At 43.0% G+C, this 22,098-nt stretch overlaps 2 protein-coding genes across 3 annotated transcripts in view; both read left to right on the forward strand.

The window, feature by feature from the left end:
• The window catches only part of RABGAP1 (RAB GTPase activating protein 1), a 74,220-nt gene that overhangs the window by 27,880 nt on the left and 24,242 nt on the right, over nucleotides 1-22,098 (forward strand). For both annotated transcript variants that reach the window (XM_055793721.1, XM_055793722.1), the window contains 2 exons: nucleotides 242-335; nucleotides 3,241-3,391. In XM_055793721.1, the coding sequence (XP_055649696.1) occupies nucleotides 242-335; nucleotides 3,241-3,391 (245 nt within the window). The remainder of the gene's footprint in view (nucleotides 1-241; nucleotides 336-3,240; nucleotides 3,392-22,098) is intronic.
• Nucleotides 10,112-21,592, forward strand: GPR21 (G protein-coupled receptor 21). Its single transcript, XM_027777974.2, has one exon. It carries the CDS (start codon nucleotides 10,546-10,548, stop codon nucleotides 11,590-11,592), a length of 1,047 nt encoding a protein of 348 aa, XP_027633775.2. The 5' UTR covers nucleotides 10,112-10,545; the 3' UTR covers nucleotides 11,593-21,592.

Below are 22,098 nucleotides of genomic sequence, written 5' to 3' on the forward strand. Positions count from 1 at the left end.
TTGTGAGATTTTTACCCAGAATTTCACATGTTGCTGCTTGTCTTCTGCCTCTCGTCACATCTCTGTGCGCCCCTGAGAAGGGGCTACTCCTGCCGGTCTGTGTCAGGCACGCAGTGCTGCACCCCCAGACGAGGGGGAGTGAGCTCTTGCCACACAGTGACACAGCTGAGAGCAGCATTTAAATCTGCAGAGGTAGAGTGATGACTGTTGGTCTCATAGATCTCCTCTGTTCTGTTGGCAGACAATGATGAACCACTCTTAAGTGGTTCTGGAGATGTTTCCAAAGAGTGTGCAGAAAAAATTCTCGAGACGTGGGGAGAGCTGCTGTCCAAATGGTAAGTGGCAGTATCACATGCTGAATGCTCGTGTTCTGTTTGCTCCTTCTGCTTGGACTTTTTGTTGCTATTTCCAGAAGCCAGTTGAGATGAGATCAGTATGGATTTAGTCCTCTCTCATCCCCACAAACCCCCTTATTCTGTGGCTTTGTGTTTTCAGATTTCTTCAGAGGATATTGTGAGTATTTTAATTGTTGAGTGCATGCTTGAATAGAAATTTACTTGTGCTGTGTCTTTAAGTGTTTCTCTATTCAAATCAGCATTTTACTTTTCTGTGAGTTTCACTGGGATTTTGTTAAAGAAAAACTTAACAAAGTATAAAGAAAACATAGCTCTTCCTTTATCTTTATTTTGCATAGATCACTTCCATTCCTCTTTGTAATTCTGATTTAGTTCGCAGCCAATTTTTCCTGCAGCTGTCATATCTTAGTAACTGTAGCTTAAGAATATGGGAGATCTGTACTTGGATAGTGGAGATGCTTTTCCTCCCCTATCTAAAGGAAGATGGTTCCAGAGCCTGCCAAGAAGGAAGTATACGAGCTCTTCTGTTTTTTTTCGTAGAAAATGCCAATTTACAAGAAGAGTGTTTTTTGACAGTCAAGTTGCTAATGCGACACCTGTCCTCCTTTCAGGAAGGCTCCTTTATTCATCTTGAAGTAGCCTGAGCAGTTCTAAGAAAGCGATGGTGTTTATTGCAAAATTCAGTTGTTTATTTGTTTGGGGGTTGGTTTTTTGGTTGTTTTTTCTGTGAAGTGGAATGACAGGCACCACATCAGCTTGAGCTCAAATATGCTGCATTTTGACTCTGGCTTTAGTTGTTACCTTGTGTTTCTTAACGTTGCTGAGGAGCAGGGCAGGTGGTGTCCAGCAAACCAAGGTCTGAACAGAATATTGGATCTAAGGAGTAGGACAGCAGAGATTAGTCTGAAGTCGTGCATTTTGGATGAGGAAAAGTATTGATGTGACCACTTAGCCAGGATTCTTTTTAAGATTACAACAATTTAGCATTTCTTATTTTCTGCAGTTACTTGGTACTTGTTTGAATAAGTACTTTTACTTCCAGTTTGGTTTTGAACTAATATATGGCGCTAATTTGGTAGTAAGAAGGGGAAGGCTGTGGTGAAATGATATATGATCCCTTTTCCCTCCCTCTCTTAGACTTACAGAAACATCTTTAACAGATGAACTCTATGCATCTGCTGCTGTGAGAAAGTTCCTTTCAACTTGAATTTTTTTGTGTAATTCTTCCAAGGGCTCAAAGATAATTAAGCCACCTGACTCCCATTGAAAATGTTTTGGCAGCTCTAAGAGGATGTGAAGTGCTTCTGTGCTAATGCTGGCAACAACTTTAATATGTGTTAAAGGGCTTTCCTTCTTAACTAAAAATGAGTATTTGGAAGTAATGATCCTTGAGCTTTTAACATAAGAGGATTGAAAATCATAAAAAAAATCAGAGTTCAGGTATTTTCGTGCTAGTTTTTAAAATTCTGTCATTAGATTTGTATAGTAATTAAAAATGCATTGGTATGTTGTGATTTCGAAATAATATTTGGCTCATATTTTGTAATTGCTGAGTCACACAATTTTCTCATTTCGAAAGAGTTTGGAAGAACCTACTAGTGTGGGGCTTATAGTCTGCAGCTTTACAGTTCATGTAGACTATTCATTGGAATTACTGTTGTACTTGTTCTGATCTGAGGTCAGAAGCAGTTTCGTAGGCCTTTACAAAGAATTTGGGTATTTGGGATATAACAAGTATTTTATATAAATTTTAAAATTAATTATATATTATAAAAATACAATAAATGCTCTCTAAATATATGATCTTTAAGTCTATAGATATGAATGTACATTGGTATAAATGTAATGATTATATAAATATTATAGTTGATTCTGTTTAGAGAAAACGAAGTGGAGGAGGACATTATGGTACCAGGTTCTGTGCAATATACAGTGATTTAAATATCTGCATCGTTAGTCTCTAGATTGCTGTGTTGGAACACAGTAGACTGGAGAAAGGCAACAAGGGGTCATAGTCTGTATAAAATTACCATCCATATATCTATTATGACTGTTAACAAACCTTATTAAGTATCAGCTTATTGTTAAGAAGATAATGTAGTTGATACAAGTTCAGTTTTTTGCCTGGCTTTGTCTATCAGTCCTTGTAATAGTTTTACCTAGAAGGTATTTTTTTCATAACTGCAGAGAATTTGAATTTTCTTTAAGGCCTCTGTCTTTTGGGGATTTTATGTATAAGCAACGAATCGACTGTTCAGCTTAACTTTCTGTAACTGCATAGGTTATATGTATGTTTAGTTTTTACAACTTAGTGCTATAATTTATGTGCTATCACCAGTCTCACTTGAAAAAGATGTTTGGATGGGACTAGCTTGTACAGTGGAACCTGCTTGGACATAGTTAGATAACCATGTGCAGTTTTATTTTAATTTTTTTTAATAGTTCTGTTTGCCTGTCTTCTCTCCCTCTCTCACCTAGAAGGTTACCTGCCCGCTTGGGTGTAGGAAGTCTAGAGAGCAGTATATGCCTCTGCAGATTAATTCTTGTTTTGGTGCAGTTTGAGCTCGGAATCTTACCCAGTGTGGTATCTGTCCTCCAGTTATAGTTTATGCTGGAGCATTTTGGTTTGTTGAGTGTTTTATGTATTTATATTATGTTTAAATGGAATGGAAATTAAGGAAATAGATTGGAAAATACTTCTCCAAATCTGGCTGGTTTTGTTTTGGTTTTTTTTTTCCATAACTTGAATTTTAGTTGATGCTGGCAACATATGGACTGTCTTGGAATTCTTGCCATTTGTCATGTTTGATGTTACACATCAGTTGCTCATGTACTTCTTTATTTGTATTTGGACAACAGTAACAATGCCTTCCCCTGCACCCAGGCATCTGAATTTGAGCGTGAGGCCGAAGACATTGTCAGCGTTGGTGAGGAGTGGTGTCCCCGAGGCCCTCAGAGGCGAAGTGTGGCAGTTGCTGGCAGGGTGTCACAACAACGATCACCTGGTGGAGAAGTACCGAATTCTCATCACCAAGGTAGAATGCTTTTTGTCATCTTCCCCCCGCCCCCCCCCAATATCTTAAAGAATGGATATACAGAGACTTCTGAGTGTGTATCCTCATGTTAAAGGTTCATGAGTGAATGTAGTGTATCAGCTGGCGAGAGTAATTCAGTCCTCCCCCCAACAAAGAACGCTCTCAGCAGAGCTATTTGTGGCATTATCTGCTTGGAGTGCTTTCTTTTTAACAGTCCTACTTCTGTTTCACTGGGATGAGTTCTGAGTTAGTTTGTCAGAAGCGGGTATTCTATTAATTGCTTTCATAATTGACAGAGATTTAGGGAGCTGATTTCCTTTGCTTGTTTAGAGCAAAATTCAGCTTTCATTCAGGAAAGCCAATGTCTTAATATTTATGTTAAAAATCCAACATTAGCTGAAATTGCAGCCTTTTTTTCATAGAAAAATCCATTTTGGACATTCTTGCGCTAGACAGCAGTTTTTTAATTTCTCATCTTGAATGCTGACCTCAGTAACATAGGAAAAGAAAACAAAATTCTATATATAGACATCACTCAGTATTTCTCTAAGTTCTAGAGTAACAAATGGGTCACAAAATGAAATGTCACTTCCTTATCTAGAAAACCGATGTGTTAATTTGGATTTTACCACTATCTGTACAGATATGTCGTATTTTACGGCTTTAATCAAATTTGCAAGTGTAGAAGATCACTAATAGAAATCAATGATGCAACTTAAGTACAAATATAACAGAAATTAATTATTCGCCAGTTTAAAGCAAAACTGAATCAGCCTTTGTATATCTATGTTCTGATGGCATGGATTAGCAAGGAGCAATTAAAGACCTTATTCTGAGGGCAGGAGAGCCCCTGAAGTTAAGCTTGGTTTCTCCTGAAATCATGCAGGAAGGATCCTATGTGATCTGAATGAATCACATTAGATTAGCTAAAAATGTTCTGCCATAAGTACTTTCACATACTTACTGAATATAGAAGAAACTTGATCTGAGTTCCTTAATATTAGTACATGCATTGTAGAGCTATAACTTGGATTTTATGGTGAATAAATCATACAAATAATGTGGAGGTTGAGTGCTCTGGCAAGGAGAGTATCACAGTTATTCTGTTGTGTTATTTTAATTGCTTTGTGAGTAGTTGACAGCATCGGTTGTTTCTCTGTTTCAGTGTTTTGGTATCAGAATGGAAAAGATGATCTCTTTGTGGCACAGTTGGTGGCACTTACTGCTGCTGTCTTCGTAAGCTAGAAAGGAATAGTGTAACATTTCACTTAAATCTGTGAAACTTCCGCTCATTTACATTTGGCAGAGACAAAGGAAGTAACCTGGATCTAATGTGTTGGAAGCATCTCTGGAGTTCAAGTGAAAGGCAGAGTAGACTGATCCCGCACTGCGTTCTGCAGCAAGAGGACTGGCTATACCTGCAGAGGTCACTCAGCCTGGAAACCAATTAAGAAATTAAACAATGAAAGAAAATGAGTACTCCATGTCCATTTTCAGGCTCCGCTGTAGTCATATAAGATCTGTAGTATACTACCAGCATGCTACAATAACCAGCTCAAGCAAATGAAAATGAGGTCTCCTTTAATGTGGAAGTGCCTTATTAGACCGTTAGCAGTGGTCTAATAAGGCTGTTTGCCTTATTGTGACTGAAGTATGAAAATGGCTGTGACTGTTCCTGTACCGTGGGCAAAGGCTGGTGTATTGAGGGCAAAAGTGGTTCACGGTGGAACTGTGATTTCTTCAATCTGCAGGCAATGGAAGAAGTGTAAGGTTTCAGAAAAGGTTATCAGTGGCTGTGTGGAAGTACCAAAGATGAAAATAGGCAAAGAATGCAAAGATTGTTTGGGAGGCTGATGAGAACATGAATTCAAGATCCAGGAAGATAACGTTTGCAGATCCATTGTATATGGGATATGCTAACAGTGTAATAATGCTGGACTGCACTCAGACCTTAATTTTTTATTTTCATATTATTCAATCTGTTTTTAGATTATTTGATAATTTCAGAGTTCTAATGTGACAAATTTGTACTGCTCTTAAAATAGCAGCTCAGTTACAGTCAGTATGCTGTAGTGCAGGAGTGAACATGTGTGGGGGAAAAAGGGGTTAATTCTGTGAAGGTAGGGGTCCTTCATAATATGTTTCTTTGCCATCCTTGTAATGCTTCACCACATTTTGCAAGTCACTAATACAAATTTTTCTGTGGCAAGCATGCACTTATTTACTTATTTACGTTACCACGCATTGCAATGGTTTATCTGAGAATAACTGCTGTGGCACAGTGCAGAAGCGCAAGGCATTGGTGTAAAACCTTTGCTTTTCAGTGCGAGTGGGAGATGAGATAAGCCTGTTTGAGTACTCCTAATCCAGTGCCCCTTCTCTCTTCATGCTGACCTCTATTCCTGTAGCTGCATCTGATTTCTGTCAAGTTTTGCATGACCCCATGCAGCAGCACAGTCCCAAATTAATAAGGATCTGTGTTGACAGCTGCTTCAAAAGCTTCTGGCCTCTTCCAGGGATTCCCCCCCCTTCCCTTGTGCACAGGGTGCTGGATGCAGGCGCCCCAGTAGTTTGTCTAGTGTTTGCTTTCCTGTGAGGTTCTGGCTTCTGATGCTTAGTGAATCTGTGGGGTTTTGCTTTCTTTTGCGAGTTAAGTGGTACAAGGATAGTTTTTTGTTTACTGTTGATATGTGGCTACTGAATGAGTGAAAAGGATATGTCTTCTGTTGTGTTCTACCAGTGAAGGCTGGGTCTAGGTCTCTTCTTGAATCAGACTTGTACATTAAAAATGGCGTTGAAACTGCACCTCGAGGTGTGCTTGTTGCATTCCAGTAATTGTGACAGTATTTATTAATTATTTGCACCTTATTTCTTCGATAAACACTAGCTGGATTTTTGTAGTCTGTGCTTTTGTTATTGCGGTAGTGCCTAAGTTTCACCATTGTGGTGCTTCCACAAATTACTTTTGAGAATTTGCGCACCATCTGTGTGCAGTAATAAAGCTTTTAGCGACTCCAGATTGCCGTGCCTTGTGGTGGGGAGTGTGGCTGAAAGCCAGCCCAGTGAATTAAGGTCATGTCCCTACCGGGGACAGAAAGCAAACTGTAGGTAAAACTATCTGGACAATCCTTTTGAGAGGCATCTGTTCCTGGTAGGACTTTGGCAATCACGGCTACGACTGTTAATCTTTGGGCTTGCAGCCACTGAAAGGTAGGAAAAGAGACATGGGCACTCACTCTGGGTGTTAATGGACACTGCAGGAAATCTGCTTCACATTTTTGACAGTTGTAGGTGGATGGAAAGTATTAAGTGAGCCACATAGGTTAAAAAAAAAACACCCCACCCCCCCAAAAAAAATCAAAAACCTCATACAAAGCAAAATAGACAGTAGCCACTTTTCAGGCAAGGTTTTTAAAAAGGATTAATACAACTACTGTATCTCTTAGATCAGTGGTGATCTCTCGGTGGAGAAGTACTCAGTAATACCAAAATTTTAAGAACCTGACATTTACAATATTTAGGAGAAAAGAAAAGCTTTTGGATATAGGTCTGTGTGGGAGGAAATAATGTTGAAAGGAAAAAACCCATGAACTGTTGTGCCAGATAAATACGCTATATTAAGAAAATTACGACGTGAGAGGGACATCTTGTGGCACAAATAAAGTTTAAAAAAACCCAGTGGCAGGAGTATCCTGGAATGTTACCCTGGGGTCACCATTTCTGGTAAAATTCTAAGGCCTGATAAGAGATTAAGTTGTTCCAGTTTTTCTTACAGCAGGACTCTTGCTACCCACTTTCTCATCTTCCTGCTTTTTTGTCTCCATGAGCAGAGGATTACAGTACATAGAAGTTCTACCAAATATACTCACCTGTCTTGGTGCAAATGATAATAGTTTTTAATGAAGAAATAGATGAAAATGTCACTACCATTATTTGACTGAATGTGTTGCTTCTTCGGTGGCATAAAATGTAACAGTGCTTTAGCTGTGGGTGGTTAACTTACTTTCCACTTGTATCACATTTCCATATGTTCATATAAATTAAGAAGAATATTTAATTTTTGGGAGTAGAAAGGGCCATGATTGTGTATGATGAACTGAAATTAAACCTGACATACATCTGTGAATCACTGTATAAAAAGTATGACATAGCATAGACATGCTATCAGTGTGCCCGAACATCTAGATCCCTGGTTTGATTAGTTTTGATCACGTGATGATACAAGTTTAATTATCTTTTACAAGCATTTTCCCAAGAGTTCTTGTTGTAACTTTGAATGACTTCTTGAATACCTTTTAATAGTCATGGGTGAGGTTGTATTGTATCACTGTGTAGAGTAGGAGACGTCTCTGCGACACGGAAATATTTTCCTTCTCTCGCAGACCTGGGCTACCCGAAGCACACATGTGCACACGTTCTCCTGTTTCTTAGAGGTGGTTCTCCTGGGCAGGCTGGCTGTGCTCTAACCAGCCAGCTGGGGTGGCTGGCAGGTGTATCTTGGCCCTGGTACCTTCCAGTTGCAATTTACACCTTTTGTTGGCCGCTTCAACTTGGTGCAGGGGTGCTTGAGAGAATTAACTTTGCAATATTGCTGGTTAGGGCTTGGGTGTTTTAAGCAAGCGGGAGTAAGTTTGCCTGAACTTTGAACAGAGTTATTACTCAGATTTGGAGAAACAATAGGATGTCAGTTAAAGATAAAAACCATCTCTGTTCTACAGAAATATTGGTCAGCTATGGGAGTTTAAGCTTGTACTTCTAATAGAAATCTAAACATTGAGGAGTTTTTGATTTGGTGATGCATCTTCTGTTGTGAAATTTCAGTGACCAGATGTTGTTTTGGTCAGTCTCAGGATTTCCAGCGCTACCTTGTTTTTATATATCTGAGATATATTTAAAGTTCCATGTATGTTGTTTTCTTAAGGATGTTATAATGTATCTATTCATGCCTAAGGATCCAGAAATACTATTTGAATCAATTGGTATGTAAATAATTCTCTGCTTTGGAAAGATAGGAGATCATTTCTCCAGCAGTAATTCAATCATAGCTTGTTTTTTGTATAACCACAATACCCTTGCCTAAATTTAATTCAAAGTTTATGTTTCCTAGCTACAGTTCTAGTACTTCGGTTGCCATGAGTAGAAACTCCATTAAACTGTAACAAAAATGAAGGGTAATAGTAAAGGGATCTTTTCTGGGGTAAAGTTAGGGCAGAAGGAACAAGTCTTTGTTTTCAGGCTTTTGCACAAGACTGACTAAAAATCTGCCAAGTCATGCTGTTGTCCAGCACAGATTTTTGACCAACACAAGTGTCTTGTGAAATGTTTTTTCCTACTTACAGGTCAGCTAAAATCCTGAGCGTTGTGGCATGACTACTTTGAGGTCTGTCCCTTTGGCTGCAATTAATTTTCCATTAGGTATTCCATGGAATGACAAACGTTTAGCTCAGGTTAACCAGAGCCTTGGCTTTGCTGGTGTTGGTTGAACTCAGTGGCGCTGGTGAGGGTGCCAGCTGCACGCTGTCATTTTTGACAAAAGGCCTTGAATTGCTGAAGTCTTTTGCTGGTGCGATCAGTTCAAATCCCAGGTCCAGTGGTGATGGGCTGGTCCAAAGCAGTGGCCGTGGAGCAGCCTGCTATCCAGGTGGGAGAATGAGCTTCCATGTACCACAGGAACGTATTTTCCAGAATGTCGAGTGGGTAAAACATTCCTGACCAAGAACGAGGTATCAGTATCCTGTTACGGCATCTTCGCCGTGTACGCATGGACGTGGCGTTACGGGTTAAATCTGTACGATGGGTTCTGTGTGGCGTGGGTACGGGTTCGGGGGGTTCAAGGGCTGCCTTGTGGCTCTTGTGCGTCTCGGGGTGTTACAGGGTTTCCGGTGTGTCTCGGTGGCGGCTGGTGGGGGGAGCCGTGCCTTTGCCGTGTGTGTGCGCACCGGTGCGGGGGGGTGCTACCCTGCCCGGGGGGCTGCGGGGGGAGCCGTGCCTTTGTCATGTGCGGGGCTTGCTGCCCTGCCAGCAGCTGGCGGGCTGGGGAGGGCCGTGACTTTGCCATGTGTGCGCACCGGTGCGGGGGTGCTGCCCTGTGCGGGGCTCTCAGCTTTGCTCCGGGTTTCAGGTGCCTCCCGCCAGCAGCCCGGCGGCCGGGGAAGGCGCCCCTGTTCGGGGCGGATGCTCCCCGGACGGGCTGGGGCGGCACCGCGTTACATTGCGGCGCAACGCGGGGTCTGCGCGTCGCTGCCCGGCCGGGCCGTGCGGTGGGGGCCGCCCGACGCGGGGGGGGGGGGGGGCGCCCGCCGGGATCCGCCGCTTCCCCGGGGGCTGCGGGGCCGCGCCGGGTGCGGCGCCCACCGGCCGGGCGCGGCCGCTGCGCCTCCGCCGCGGGAGCCCGGGCTCCTGCCCGGGGGCGGCCCGGGGGGCTGCGGCCCCGCTCCCCGCGGGTCCCCGCCGGCGCCGCGCCCTCCGCCGCTGCCCGCCTCCCTCCCCTTCCTCCCGCCGTCCCCTCCCCCCGGCTCCGCATCGCCGCGGCCGGAGCACGCGCTGCCGGCGCCCCGGGGATGCCGCCGGGCTTTTGTTCCCCTGCGGCAGGTAGGGTCGGGGCGGCGGGGGGCGGCGGGCCGGGCCGGGCCGGGCGGGGGGCGGTGGCGGGGGCCGGGGCGGCGGGCGGGCCGGGAGCGGCGGCGAACAAAAGCGTCGTGCAAAATGGAGCCAGGCGAGAAGGGCTGGACCCCGCCGCGCATCCCCGCCGCCTGGCTGGCCGGGGCCCGGGCCCGGGGGGGGGCGCTGCGCGGCCCCGGGGGGCGGCGGGGAGGGAGGGAGGGGGTGGCGGGGCCGGCGGGTCTGTAAAGCGCTTTCCCCTTCTCTTCTGCCAGCCGCGGGGAGGACGCGCGTCCTGGCTCGGCGGAGGTGCCCCCCCCCCCCCGCGCAGCCCCCCAGCCCCGCCGGGCGGGCCGGTGAGGCCGGGACCCCCCCCCCGTGCCGGGGCGCCCAGCGGTGCCGCAGACAATGCGCGGCGGGAGCAGCCCCGGGGACCCGCGCGCCGCCGCCGCCACCGCTGCGCGCCCGCAGCAGCCGCAATGACAGCAGCCGCCTGGGGTGGCTGCGGGCAGCGGGCGGGAGCATGAAGTGAAGAGACCGCTGCAGTGCTCAAGATGAACTCCTCTCTGGTTGGCAACCAGAGTGGCCGGCCGTTCTGCCTCCTGGCCGTCAGCTATCTGGAGACCATCAATTTCTGCCTCCTGGAAGTGGTCATTATTGTGTTCCTCATGGTGCTGATTATTTCTGGCAACATTATCGTGATCTTTGTCTTTCACTGTGCACCTCTGCTGAACCACCACACCACCAGCTACTTCATCCAGACTATGGCGTATGCTGACCTCCTGGTGGGCGTGAGCTGTCTGGTGCCTTCTTTGTCTCTGCTGCACTATCCTATTGTTTTAAGTGAGTCCTTGGTTTGCCAAATCTTTGGGTATGTGGTATCGGTGCTGAAGAGCGTCTCCATGGCCTCTTTGGCGTGCATCAGTATTGACAGGTACATTGCCATCACAAAGCCGCTGACCTACAACACGCTGGTTACCCCGTGGAGGCTTCGGATCTGCATACTGATCATCTGGCTCTACTCCTGCCTGGTCTTCTTACCCTCCTTCCGCTGGGGAAAGCCTGGATACCACGGGGATGTGTTTCAGTGGTGTGCCAATTCCTGGAACACCGATCCCTACTTTACCCTCTTCATTGTGGTGATGCTCTACGCCCCAGCTGCGTTCATCGTCTGCTTCACTTACTTCAACATCTTCCGCATCTGCCAGCAGCACACCAAGGAGATCAACGAGAGGCGAGTGCGCTTCAGCTCTCAGGATGGGGAGGCTGGGGAGGCACAGCCCTGCCCGGACAAGCGCTACGCCATGGTTCTTTTCCGCATCACCAGTGTCTTCTATATCCTCTGGTTGCCCTACATTATCTATTTCCTGCTGGAGAGCTCCAATGTCTATAGTAACCGCATTGCATCCTTCTTGACCACTTGGCTTGCCATTAGCAACAGTTTCTGCAACTGTGTCATTTACAGTCTCTCCAACAGTGTCTTTCAGAAGGGGCTTAAGCGTCTCTCGGGGGCTATCTGCGCCTCTTGCGCTAGGCAGAGGGTAGCTAAGGACTCCTCTGCCTCTAGAAGCAAAAGATCTTCCAACGGATGTCATGTTTAAAGACGCCTATCAGCTGGACTGGGAAGTGCAGGGACAATTCCGTGAATTACAAAATAAGTTAAATATGATTTTAAGATGTCCAGATTTGCAAAAAGGTTTCTGAGAAATGCTGCTGACATAGAAGAATCAGGAGCACATATCATTGTGGTTGCGCTTTGAAAAATTATTGCTGTGGAGGAGGCTGTGGAGTTTCACCTCCATATTCATTTTTAAGAATAAAGCTGTATCTTGACACTTACCTCTCCAGCTGGTGTGACTGAATGGAGTGGGTGTCTGAGAGCTTCGGCAAAATGTAGTCTTTCTTACAGCTTTACTAGGTTCTTTCGAGATTCGTGCTTCACATGTAAATGATAGATCTGAAGTGGAAATGTCACAGTATATGGTATATTACAGGGATTTTTTTAATACATGCCAAAGTATATTGACACAGTGTTCCAGCATCGTAACAGAAGGGGCCAAACAATTTGTTTTTCAGTGCTACCTAGACAGGACTTCTAGAACTGTAGTGAACGATGTGAACGTCTTAGTGTGAACTTAGAGTCTTATTGAGCCATGAGTGCAGCGATGTGACTCGGAACGATTGTAGACTTACGAGGACTGGTCTGGCTTCTGTGCCCCGTTGCTCTGGTGGGATGCGTGTGTGCGATCAGAGTACGGCATCTTCATATTCCTGTTTGTTGTGAAGTAAGAAGAAAAACTTGGATCAGATCAAATTTAGCAGTTTAAATAAAATGTGTTTTGGTAAGCTAAGAGAAAAGACATGTTGCTTTGTGATACCAGAGTTGTGGCAGCCACTTGAGGATGATGCCAACATGTGAAAATTATTCGCAAACCAGTGGAGAAATGCCACAGTTTTCTATGTGGAAATTTTCTCAAGAACAACTTTAAAAATAACATGTCCCCTTTTTTTTTTTTTTTTTTTAATCTAAATTCTTCTGATATTTTACATACTAGAACTTAAGGGGAAAGGAAAGAAAACAATTGTCTTCTAAACAGCTAAGGGAACTATGCTGTAAATTTAACTGTAGTATTTGAGTTATTCATAAGTGCACAGAGCTAAATCAGAGACACTTTTCTTTAGCCTTCGTGGGATTAAAGATAGTTCGAATATAGCAGGAGCTAAATCCTGTTGGCAAACGCATATCTAACTGGTCAAACAAAGTCAGTATGTGAGAAACAAAATCTCATTGACCACAGCTTTTTCAAGCTCGCTTAGATTAAATATTTTTGAGTGCTGTAATGCTGTTAAGAAGGCAGTGTGGCCCTCAAATTGATTAGTTTTTCCTGAAGGATATCCTTTCCTTTTGACTGATGCCATATTGGGAAATGAAAGTGAACCAAGTATTCCTGTAATAACAGATTACAGTCTGTGTCAGTTTATCTCCCCCTGCTCCTGGTGAGGGCTGTGTCCCCACCACAGCCGCTCGGGGAGTGGGGTATACACCGTGGCTGTCCACAGTTGGCTTCCTTCGTTGTGCTTCCAGGCTGCTGGGAGCCTGGGGAATTCTGTGAGCTCGTGTGTTACGGTTGGTGTGTGGCATAGTGGGAATGAAAAAATATTTGGGAAAAGTAGTTTGATTTATTTTTGTTTTTGTTTTAGAGTCGGGGTAATTCTCTTTGCCGAAGGGGAGACTATATTTTCATTAAATGGTTTCGCGCCTACTGTTGTTATAGATCAAGATCATCTTTTTTTTTATTATTATTATTATTATTATTTTTATTATTGCACACTGTCCCTCCCCCAAGCACACACATACCCTCCTGCCGGGAGCCCCAGCCTCTTGTCTTCCAGGCTTTGCCACCGAGGGTGACGGTTTGTGTCTCTGTGCTGTCACATGAGACGATTGCTGCAGCCTGTCCTGCTCGCTGCCCGCCTGCATTTATGCCAGTACAGCCTTGTGGGGCTGCCGTGGAGGAGAGAGAAGAAAAGCCAGAGCAGCAGGATGCAGCGCTCCTGGCATGACTGGCCCTTGCCCGCACTCATTGCCGACAGACATGAGTTCCTCTGATGGGTATGGATGTGCCTGGCCCTGGGGAGGATGGGGCAGACCCCCACTGCTGCGGCCCCATTTTTGTTTTAAACCTGTTGCAAAGCGCATTGAAGGCATGTTTTGGTTTGCTTTCAACGTCTTCTATCCATAGTCCAAACCTCTCAAGGCAAACTTCCTCCTTAGTTCATCTGAAATTCTAGGAACAAAGGTTGTCTGAACCCCGATGCCTTCACAACGATGTTTCTTGTTGTCTTTTGTAGTAAGACGGTGGCTGGAGCAGGCATGGGCGGCGGAGGTGGTTTACCCTGCAGAGCTGCTGCGCCTGACGTCTGAGGCACAGCCAGCTGTGGGGGGAGCGGGTGTAAGAGCGTCCTGAGTCATTTATGAGTATAATAAGCTCTTAGCACATCAGCTGGCTAATTGTTCTCAAGTGTTTTGTAGGTATTACGGCAAAGGTGGGCTTTGGGGAACAATTTAAGGGCTTTAGTCACTAATATCAAAGCGTGTGTGTATGGGATTTTTGGAACAGCCTCTCAGGTAAACTCCCAATAGCTTTTCTCTGACTCTTCACCTTATCTAACATTTCCAAGTCTTTGAAGTGATGCAATCTATCATTGAAATAGTATTTGATAAAATTTAATAGAAGAAAAGAATCTGCTAGGGCCTAAACCCCTAAAAATGGCAGTTTCAGGTTTAAGTGGAAGCTGGAGAGCAAAGATTGTTGCTTTTTTTCTTCTTTTCATAGCATGAATAGAGGGTTTAACTAGGAGCATTGTATGCTAGTTTTTGAGAATATGGAGAATTTTAAAAAGTGGTAAGGGGTCTGAATCATGGCATAGAGATTTAACTCGAAGTGAAGCAGTTGCTACTTCAGCTGTAAGTCTAGAATTGTACTTGAAGTGTAGTAGTCATTACAGATGCAGATGCATGCTGTTGTTGCTTTGCAGCTAAGATTCAGTGATAACATTCCGAACAGCCAGGCTTTTGTTCAGTTGCCTTACTCATCTCAAAGTCTTTATCAGCTCAGATGATTTCTGTGAGAGGTGAATCTGGGAGCCTCCAAAAGATGAAGGCAGAGAGGAGCTGCAGCCAGTTGGTGCATTCAAGTTTCATCCAGTGTTTATACAGACACTTTTAAGTGTTGCCTCAGTAACGTAGTTTGTGTCAAATATTTCTCTTTTTGTCTGTGTTAATTTATTGATTATTTTTTTAAAAGAAGTAAATTACTTTTTTTCCCTCTAAGTTAATTTAATGTTGATCTAGGTTTGTATTTGATTAGATGTTTTAAATATTTATAAGTTTGAGTCTGTTGTCTTCAGTGAAATGGCACAGGGGTGCATCTTGTTCATGGTGCGAGCTGTGGAAGAAGTGATTTTGAGAGGTATTACCTTGTTTGCTCAGCAGATCGTTTAGCATCCTCTGTCATGTAGTTCACATGAGGCACAGGAGTCCTCTTCATGACAATCTGTGCTATGAATTGTTAGGCAGCAAACTTTCCAGTTGGATCACTTTCATCATTGTGCATACGAAACTACTCCTTTTTTGGCTATATTTGTACCCAAGTGTGCCTAGTGCTTTAGAAATCGGTGTCAAGAGCACAGATAAATGCCACACTGAGGAGAGTACAGAAATCAAATTGCATCTTCATAAAAATTGTGTGTTGTGATATGATTAAATGAACTAATTTTGAAGTTCCATGTCACGCTATACTTGTTTTTAATTATTTTTTTTAAATTGGGATTATCTGCCTCACTTTCAAATTAAGCTGCTAGAAGGTTCAGTTTGCAGGATGCAATTCAGTGGCTTTTTTTTTTTTTTAGTACCATGGGAAGGATCTCTATATGCACAACTTCTCAGAAGGTGATAATTTACTTCATTTAGAGCTCTTTATTATTATTTTTTAAGTTTACTGGAAGTTTAGGTTATGATTATATTGTAATTTTCCAAAGACTTGGAGAAAACCTGTGAAATAATATTTTTTTATAATCTTTAATCAAGTGACAGTATTTTTTAACTCAACAGATATCTTTTGTGTGAAACAAAAGTGTTGCTGTTACCTACTGTTAGTTTTTTTTAATTAAATGTTACTAGTTTCTACAGTCTTTGTTTGCTCTTAGGGGTTTTGTACTTGTTTTTTAAGAACTCAGAAATTTGATTCTACTAGTTGGAATTCTGACCTGGCTCAGTGTCAGAGTGCCAGAGGGCAGTCTTGAATATTTGTCACAAATCTTTGACAAGAAGGAAGTGGTACAAAGTACCGACACACAGAGCATCGCAAGGTAGCACGAGGTTGTGCCGAGAGTCTTTCTTACAGCCAACTCGAATGAGAATTGCCAAATTTGAGTTTTGCACGGCATCTCTATGGCGTGCTTCCTTTCCTGCTCATGTAAAGGTTTTACCTGTAAGAAGTCCTAAATTTCAGTAGTTTGTTGCTTCTGATAAAGACACTTCCAAGGCCTGTATGTGATGTGAGATGGACGCGTTCAGTATACAACTTCAATAGGCAGATTTTTTGATATTTATTGTGGTGTTGCCAACTGCTGTGATGATAATGGATGCACTGAACCTTCATGAGTCGGGAAGTCTGAAACGTTTCAGTCTGATCTGACTCCATGTCAGGGTTTGAAGGTGACAGGACTTCTCATTCGGGTCAGTGCTTTAAAAAACGTATTTCTTAGGAACTAATACCTGAGCATAGGAGCCTACCTTTAGACGTCTACCTTCTAGACATTACAAACAAAAGGCCTGGTTAAAATTTTTCCTATTACTTGATTCATCTGTTGCAGGTAATTTTAATTTACTAAGAGGAGGTGGAGGTTTTGGAGGGCTTTTGCTCTTGTTTTAACACATTTTTGGCTCTGGGTACTTGAAGCACCTGCTAAAACATTTGCCTGACCTGGCCCTTATTTCGTTTAGTTTAGAAACCTTTTCCTTCCCTTCTATGACTTTGCAGAATATGACGATGCGTCCTTTTGTGGTGTCATTCAAGATAAACTTGGATTTTACCTCACTACCAACATGTCTGAAGTTGGCAAAGCACATGTTTGTAACGGATACTCTGCTGAGATCTGAGAGATGTAAAAGACTGTAGTTTTTATACTTAAGTGGAGGAAGAGTAGATGTCTTCCTTTATGCAATTGAAGGAATGGACACTTTGCAAATGCTGGGCTTGTTCTGTTGAGGCTTCCAGGAGGGGAGAGGCTGGGACATAACGACGGTGGAGAAATGCCCAAGCCGAGCCAGTTTGTTCTCCCCCTGAAGCTGTGCTTCTTTCCTCCTGTCTCAGCCCGCCTGGTCCTTTCAGTCTTTGCTCTGCTCTTCTCTTGCTCTTCCTATTGCTGAATTCAGAGCTCTTGTGAGCATGGTTAACATAGGGCTGTTTTTATCTTTCATAGTCTTTATACTATGAACACTGTTGTTTGTATGTGGCTGTGGTCTCAGGTCAGTATATTAGATGTGTTAGTCACTTTGGGACCCCTAAGACTTCGGAATCATGTGAGCTTGAAGTACATTTGGCTGAGGTTGGGTTGGACCTTGGCATGAGCTGCAGGTGGTCAGGCTGTTGGGCCGTTTAGGTTTTATAGACTGTCTCCATGAAAGTAAACACCCCTCCTTTAGGATGATGGGAGAATCCCCCATCACGAAAACAACCTATTTTGCACTTGGAGTGTTCTCCTGACTTCTGGAGGCTGACGTCTTAAAGCTTCTCCGTTGTAAATCCCTTATTGCCTGTGCACTGCAGAGGTACTGCTTTGAAAGACATTTTCTGCAGATAAGCACAGGCAGAAAATTCAATGCTAAAATTCTGTATGTAAAATTTTTATGGAAGAGGATAGCTCTTCAACATTAAAATTGAGTATGTGTAAAACCAGATACAGTTGTATTTAGAGAAAGAAACTGAAAGTTGTGGCCAGTGGAAACAAACAAAGGAAACCGGCTGGACAGCTGTGCCTGCATTGGTGGTCGGATGGAAATTGCAGTTCTGTCAAAACAATGGAGTATTTAATTTGGGTCATAGTCTTTACATTTTTTTTTTAAGCGATGGAGTTTAACCTTCTAGCTTTTGCTTTGCTGCACTCTGAAGGCAGTTGGGCTGCACCTCGGGCTCCCACACCTGCAGCAATTGGATTCCCTTCAGACCCGGAGCAGCAATCCAGCCCCTCCATTTCAGTTCAGGTAAAATGGGATGATACCAGTCTGCGTCATGGTTGACCATCTGAGGTGTTCTAGCAACAGGGAAACAATCTAATGTGATATGGTTGCTGTAGTCATCTTTTCAGTTTATTTTTTCCCATGAGACGGTGTTTTCCGGACAGGTGAGGTGTTCTGCCTGGGCAGGCAGCTGGTGGCTCCACTCTGCGCTGGCTGCTGCCACTTGGCAGGTCTTATTCCCATTGCAGAGTTAAAACAAGCCATGGTCTGTGTCTGTTGCAAATGCATTTAGTGGTGGTGGCAAACAGGAGTGTTTGCGGAGCTCGCCCATAGCATATTTGCATCTCTTGAGCTTTAGCAGTTAATGAAAACAGAAATGTAAGTTGCGTTCCTGTATCCTGATCCAGGGTGTTTGGTTACAGCCTCTGATGTACTTTTGCCATCTGCCCAGTCAGAACCAATTCTTTAGCTAGAGAATATGGAAACTGAGGGACAGAAGTTGTTGAAGTCCTCTCTGTTGTGCCCTGATGCTGTTGTGGGGACGTTGGATTGCAGGGTTGATAGAGGGGCAGGCTCTGCGCCGGGGGGAGACCAGCGGCCAGGTCACTGCGGGGCTGTTACCTGTGCGCTGGCTGGTAACTGGTAGCTTCATTTGCGGAGGAGTTTTTAGAAATGCTGGGTGGGTGCACGTTGTCTTAGGTTGTATTTGGAATCTGAGTTTTGACAGCAAAATGTGTGCTGAAGTCGGCAGTCGCCGCGTTGCAGAGGGATGCTGTGCCGGGGCAGCTCCTTCGCATGCTGGGAGGAGGGAAGGGCGTCCCAACTTTCTGTTCCAACTTCTTTCTTTTTATGAATTTGTGAGATGAGGATAGCAATTTTGTAATTCAAAGCTTTGGCTTCTCTCTGCTGGTCGTTACTGGAGATCCTTTAATTACGAAGTTCAATAAATTCAAGTAGCTCCTTGTAAAGATGAACTCAAATCTTGCTGTGCATATGTGAATCATTCGTGAGTGCTACAAAGGTCACGTGATACAAGCAATCAAATGCTTAATAAACCAAGTCATTACTTTACGGTAAATTGAAAAAAGTTCTTTTGGGATTTCAACTGTAAATGAGTCCTTGAAAATCAATAATTAGATTAGTAAAGGATGACATTTTAATATGCTGGCAGGAATATAGAGGGATTTGTCAGGGGAAGCAAAAACAGACTTTGCACTAAAGTGGCTTAGGTATATTTATAGTGCTAGTGATTTTGTGTGTGTGAAATCTTTGGACTATTTTAATAATTATATTAAGTAAGGCTTTGAGCTTTAGCTAACTCAAGTTGCTTGTTTTATGAAGTTACATTAGTACCACACTGTGAAGTATTTTTAAATATTAGCATTACTGAGTATTAAAAGTATTTCATAAAAACATTTTTTTAAAATGTTTTCTGTAGATGCTGTCAAAGAAATTGATGTTTAGTGTACAAAGAAATAAAACCCTGAGGGCTGTAAGGTACCTGTATGTTTCTGATCACCTCGGTTTTTGAGGGGTTTCAAAACTGTTCAAAACAAGAATGGTATTTCTTGAGGTTAAATTGTCATTAAAACCTACTAAAAATAATGGTGCAGTTAATCCTTTCAGATCCCAGGAAGCAGCATTACCTCCAGACATGCTTTTGAACTGTCTGAAAGGATTTGCAATCACGTATATTGTCTTCACAGACTTAACGTCTTTAGAAATGCTGTAGAGCACAGTGTTTTGCGAGTTCCTATACTGATAAATTTCTCTCCGTGTGTAATCTTTGAAACTAGTTTCTATTGTAACTCTAGCATGTAAACACTAGATTCAATTTTGTATTCCTCTAATGAATGCAACAGGATGGAAACGAGTTTGCAGTTGCTAATGATGAGCTTTTTTACTGTTCTTAATACTCGTGGGTATGTCTTTTTCTTCAGGGATTTCAAAATTGTATTAGTACCTTTTTTTAATTGTTGTTTTTTCACATGCTGTTTACAATTAAACTGCAAGCATGGGAGGCTCTGCGTGCATGTGGCTTTTAGGTTGCTTTGCTGAATGAAATAACAGTGGAGCAACCTTACTTTAAAGGATGCTCGCTTTCCCTTGTGTCCCACCTGTCTCCCTGTGCCCTCATGGTAACTAGGACAGCAGAAGCCACTGGTGAGATGGTTTCAGTGTGTTCTGTGGTGATTTGACATTTGTCAAAGGGTCGTTATGAGGAGTTTCGTTTGGGAGACAGTCCAGCTCCTTACACAAGTAGTATTACAACTGGTAGTTTTTTTCCCTGAGTGTCAGTGTAAAGACCAAGAATAGACAAAATCACAGGTAAGAATGTGTGTGCGTGTGTTTGTAAGAACTTTGTGCACCTTTTAATGCTGGACATTTTTTCATATTAAAAGATGAGAAATACGTGCGAGTGTGAAACCCCTGCTGTGAAGAACTACAGAAAAAAAATCCACCAAAGCAGATTAGAAAAGCAAACAGGTGAATCAGAGGCAATCCGATCCTTTGGGGTCTAATGCCGTGTGTAATTCTGACACAACAGGGAGTATCGGGGTGCCAGCCTGTTCTCCTCGCCGTCCCTTGTCTCTGCCTGGGTTTGCTCTGTTTTGTTCTGCAAGGGGAGGGGGCGATGGTGCAGGGGGGTGTTTGTGATGTGCAGGGCAGCTGAGGGAGAGTTATTGTTGTGGCTCCAGAACTATGTACTTTGTGCCAACTCAGAATTGCTGTTAAAATACAGGGCAGAGGAGTACTTCTACCCCATTGTTTTAATAGATACTTCTGTAGCTGATTTTTCAGCTAAGACTAATAATAAGAAAAACTACGGTTGAGCCAAAAATGACAAATGTTACTGAGTTAAAATAATACTTGCATATTTTTAAATATTAAATGGAACTAGATAAATCGGAAGCATGTAAATATCTGATTCTAAATCTTTGCATAATTATTTCCAAGAGGTAATTTTTGCTATGAGTTATTAAGACTCAAAGAAATGTATTATTCCCTTTGATCTGTACCCCAAGCTGTGTCACACATCTCTTGGCTTGTTTCCTTTTTGCTGTAGGTGTACATACATATATATGTGTACTATGTGACTGTACAGTTACTGCCGTGTTAAAGTGCTTGTTTTGAAATACATATATGTATTTTACATATGTATGTGGCTGTGTGTGTGTATATATGGATTTTAAAACAAGCAGTTTCATAGGGCAGTTATTGTACAGTTACAGAGCTTTAGGGCTTTGTACGGTATGTAATTTTAAGAATGTCAATGTGGTTCTTAGCAAGTTTTATAAACACTTTTCTGAATCTGTTATCAGCACTTGCCATCCTAAGAGAAATTGCACATTTTTCAGTGATTGTTCCACTGGTTACATTTTTGTCTGCCATTTGTTCTGGATTGATGTAATCTTGATACTACTAAAATTTCAAGGGCTGTTGACGCATTTCACATAGCCTAGGTTTGCCTGTTCTCCAAATATATGGATCATGCATCAACAGTACTAAGTAGCCTTACTGTTTTGCCTAAAAGCCTAGCTAATTTATTTAATATTCTCTCTTTAAAGAGAGGTCTCTGGAAGGGGTAGCGTATTTTAAGATGCTCCTTCTCTTTAAAGGGAAACTCAGAATTGAATAGCAGTACTTGTTGATCAGTGATATTATTGTAGCCAAAGGATGCATGGGTGGTTTAATAGGAAGTTTTTGCTTCAAGTTTCTTGATGAAATGTAGTGTTCTACAGAGCTGTGTGAAGAGTGTAGTTTTTTATTCTGAAATGCACTTGTACACTTTATTTGAAAGGTCTGAATGGATCATAAATACATTTAAGAAATAAATGATACATCACATGTTTTCACGTCTTGTCTCAGATGACTTTTATGTAACTGTGGCGATAAAGGTGTGTTCGTTAGGGGCTGGGTGGGGTTTTTTAGCCTCTTATCTTCTTTGCTCTAAATAGTCTGGTTTGTACGTAATTGCCAAGAGCAGGAAAACCTTCCAGCATGCGTTGTGTGTTTATACTTTATCCATACATGATGTAGGGCACTGTAGGCAAAGTCCTCTCTATAATTTTCCTGTGGGAAACTTGAGCCCTAAAAGGAAACGAACACAGCGAAAGGGCTGGATATCACAAGGGATTCACTTTTATTTTTAGAATTGCATTATATTGCCATATTTGGACTGCAAGCGTGCTGTATCAATGCACTATTGTATCACATTGCAGCTGTCTAACCGTTCCAAATCTGTCTAAATTATTCAGGATTTTTCCACAAATACTGTTTATTTGTGAACGTTCCTGGTAAGTGCCAACTCCAGGTAACACGTCATATTCGGTGGGCAGCACTTCTTGTGAGAAGTTTGCCA

The sequence above is a fragment of the Falco peregrinus genome, chromosome 1 (assembly GCF_023634155.1).
Source record: "Falco peregrinus isolate bFalPer1 chromosome 1, bFalPer1.pri, whole genome shotgun sequence".
Taxonomy (NCBI): domain Eukaryota; kingdom Metazoa; phylum Chordata; class Aves; order Falconiformes; family Falconidae; genus Falco; species Falco peregrinus.

Coding starts and splice junctions, on each gene's coding strand:
- GPR21 (XM_027777974.2), top strand. CDS start 10,546: ATGAACTCCTCTCTGGTTGGCAACCAGAGTGGCCGGCCGTTCTGCCTC.